Below are 3,485 nucleotides of genomic sequence, written 5' to 3' on the forward strand. Positions count from 1 at the left end.
GCTGGGTGGGCTGATGGCAGGGATTCGCCGGTGGCGGGGCTGGTGGGTGGGAGGGCTAGGAGGAGCGGGGAGGGAGGGGAGCGAGCGGAGCCATCCTCAGTTGATCGAGCTTGGCATGTCTTTGTATGTGGTCTAGAGGGAATTTAGGTTAAAGGTTCGGCCCGCACCTTGTTTCCCAGGGTAACGGGGCACCTTTAGGTTCGTAGGTCTGCCCCTAGCTAGTACACGCTGCTGTTGTTTGCTTGGCTATGGCTGCAGTTCAACTTGTTGGCTGGTTCTATACACCAGGAGAAGAAGATGACAAAGAAACTGGTAGGAGGGTGAATTGATGCTGTAGATGGGGACTACCTAATCTACTCCGAGGAGGCACTCCCCAGCTGCGAGCACCCCCACGCGTCACGGAGTTCCGGTGACTGACGGCTAACCTGCTCTGGCTGTGGGGAGCTTGGAGACCGACCAGGAAAAGGAGAGGCAGATGGTGGAGCAGACGGCAGTTGGCAGGGGTGAGCGGCGCTCTCCGACGAGTTTATTCTGGTGGCCAGCGGCGTGCCTTTGCTCCATGCTCCACCCGTCATGCGGCGGAAGTATTCTGGTGAGCTAGGTGCCGTTTGACCCTAGGTTCGAAGGGGTTTGCCCCTGTAACAAAGCAAGGTGCGGTCCACCGGTCCAACGGGCCGAACCGGATCAGTTGAATCTTGACTGATAATTTAACTTCTAGTGCTTGATGATTACATCCTGTATTGTAGATGCACTGACATCAGCTGACATACCTTAGATACTGATATTCCTTTTGCACTTCTAGATCTTATTACCATTACCATCCTGTAAAATTGTGCTGGTCTGATTGCAGTTGCTGGAGTTGGATACGGAGCAAGTAATTTCTCGGGGACAAGTAACATTATCGCAGAAGCAAACATTAATTGATGATTGTTTGGAGAAGTCCTTTGAAATTGCTCTAGGATGTGGCCAGTTTGGGAATTGTCTGGTAAAATAAACATCCCTATCCTCTGTTTGTTTCTTGATTATTCTCTGTGAACTTTTATTCTATGTGCGACAAGTTTCCTCCATGTTATGTCAACATCCCATGGTGATGCATGTGAAAGATTGAAAGTGTGGTACTACATAAAGACGCGCTGCAATTATTGTTGCATAATCACAACTTTCATAACATTAACTTCCACTATCTGTTAATAATTATTTATCTCGGGTAAAATCTATTTCTACCTGATTGATGTGGTTAGTTTGATTTATAGTAGAATATCAACATTCTCCTTTATGATGGCTGATGGGCAGTGTGTTTCGTCCAAGTGATATGTTTCCTGTATTGTTAGAGATGTCTATTTGGCTTATGATCGTACTGTTGAGCACATCTTACCCTTGTGAAATGGTACTAATCAATCTGCGAAAGCTTTGTGATGTGAAAGTGCATTTGGTAGGAAGGGTTCTGCAGATAACCCCTTCAGATTCTGGCCCTTCAAGATTTTTTTTTGGTATCAAGCCATAAATTTAAACAGGAATCCTTCAGTGGCTATTTTGCTTATCCACACACTTTCTAATGTCTGGTCCTCTTAACTTACGATAAGCTTTTTACTGTCTTTGTTTTTTCATTATCATCAACAATACTGGTTCTTGGTTCTGTTGCCCCTTAGGCTGTCAATGCTGATGCTATTTCAATGCTGAGAAGCGAACTCGGAAATCAGCTCGCTAACAAGAGTCGGAATTTGAATCTGAGGCAAGTTTCACATTCCCCAATTTGTCTATTGAACCCATGGTCTCTCTTTCTTCTGCATTATTTCTTATTCATTATCTAAGATATAATTTCGACTTCACTGCACCATGTTGTCTCAGTTTATAATGCCAGTTGCGCTCTATTTTTTCAGAGCTATTGGCGCTGTAGTATATAAAGTCCCCGAGTTGAATAACGACGAGATGCTAAAAATCAGCCTGAGAAGTTTGGAACAAGAAGACACGACTTCTATCTCCCAGGTACCTTTTCTGCTGATGGATCTCCATTGTTGAACTACCTTAGCTTGCGAATGGGTGTGCGTCAAGACTGCTGTTAAGTATCGTGTTTGATTCTGTTTCCAGGAATTCGGAGGTGGGGGGCATCGAAACGCAAGCTCATTTCTGTTGAGTGTTGCAGAATTTGAGAAGTGGAAGGTTGAAGCCGAGCCTTCGAATGCAGAAACTGCCTAGCCACCCGGTTTTCTCTATTATTCCCATCAATCAAGGAAGTGCTAAGGTTCAGAAGGAAGAAGATACAAGAAGATACAAAGGATGGGAGCGGCTAGGTTTTATGTTTGGGGGCGCAGCCCATCATCATGCAAAGGAGCACATTGCAGACGTGTGTGGAGACTTTATTCAGCATTGTGCTATCACGCCGGCCGTATTGTTTGACGCTCATGAGTATGCTGAAACTGTTGAGCATCCATGTGTACTTTTTCTGTAGGCTAATCTAGACTTTATGGATCCCTAGAACGGGCTAGCTTGTTACGACTTCCATTAGCAACCGCACTGCTGTACTGTACTCCCTCCGCCCCACAATGTAAGACTAGTTTCCGAAAACGTCTTATATTATGGGAAGGAGGTGGATTTTCGGATGCAACTGCTGCGAAGTTTCTGAGTTTTGCGTAGTACATAATCTCTACTGATTTTTCTGCACCCTACAGGGTTTGAAGTTAAACAAGCGGTTTACAGTAGACATGGCCAAGCCCCCCACCCCCATCCCCAAGAGCTAAGCTGCTTCGAAGTCGAAACGAGTTGGCGCATGACAAAGGAGGCACAAAGCAATGGATGGCATGTCTACACTGCTTGCGGTGTCGTCCTATCAAAAGCTGGACGGTGGACATGCATATGCAGCACGGCCCTTCTCTTTTCGCACTCACTTTGCCCTTCTCCCCGGATCTGTTTGGGCCCCGACATGGGCCACGCAGGCTACTGTTGTTTCTCGGCAAGCCACGGCTGGCTGCTGTTCTATTTGAGCCTTTAGGGGACAGATGCAATCATGTGTGTCTCTGCCTGGTCTGTATTCCCATGGCACTAATAGAAGCAGGCGTGGGGGCTGTCCGGACGCTCGCAAAGGCCTCATGTTTGTCTTCGGTTTAAGGGAGAAAGTACGTCCGGACCGCGCTACGGACTGATAAAGACTCGTGTTGGATGGCTTCGCTGTCTAGACAGTGCAGTCCGAAGCATATGCAGACGGTTTCAGGGTCGGCGTTGGAGATGCCCTTGTAGATAGTAGTAGCAGCGTATTACATTGAAGAGCACGTCCATGACTCCGACGAGATACAAACATATAGAAGGAGAAATGATGTCTCTAGTGTAATTAATTAGACAATTAGTGGCTATAACATCTCTGAAACTCAATGATCATTTGCAAAATCAACCGGTTTTACAGAAACGAGAGGCTGTGCTCTTGGCCGAGACTTTTCTTGAGAGGGTTTTGTACTCGCAAGAAGGGGACCAAGCTAGACGTGGTTACCGGG

At 46.6% G+C, this 3,485-nt stretch overlaps 1 protein-coding gene across 1 annotated transcript in view; it reads left to right on the forward strand.

Moving 5' to 3' along the window:
* LOC119325660 overlaps nt 1-2,635 on the forward strand; it is a 13,281-nt gene extending 10,646 nt beyond the window's left edge. The window contains exons 4-7 of the mRNA XM_037599377.1: nt 851-985; nt 1,650-1,732; nt 1,881-1,986; nt 2,089-2,635. Of these exons, the coding sequence (XP_037455274.1) occupies nt 851-985; nt 1,650-1,732; nt 1,881-1,986; nt 2,089-2,196 (432 nt within the window). The 3' untranslated portion in view covers nt 2,197-2,635. The remainder of the gene's footprint in view (nt 1-850; nt 986-1,649; nt 1,733-1,880; nt 1,987-2,088) is intronic.
* Nucleotides 2,636-3,485: the final 850 nt, after the last annotated feature.

The sequence above is a fragment of the Triticum dicoccoides genome, chromosome 6B (genome assembly GCF_002162155.2).
Source record: "Triticum dicoccoides isolate Atlit2015 ecotype Zavitan chromosome 6B, WEW_v2.0, whole genome shotgun sequence".
Classification (NCBI taxonomy): domain Eukaryota; kingdom Viridiplantae; phylum Streptophyta; class Magnoliopsida; order Poales; family Poaceae; genus Triticum; species Triticum dicoccoides.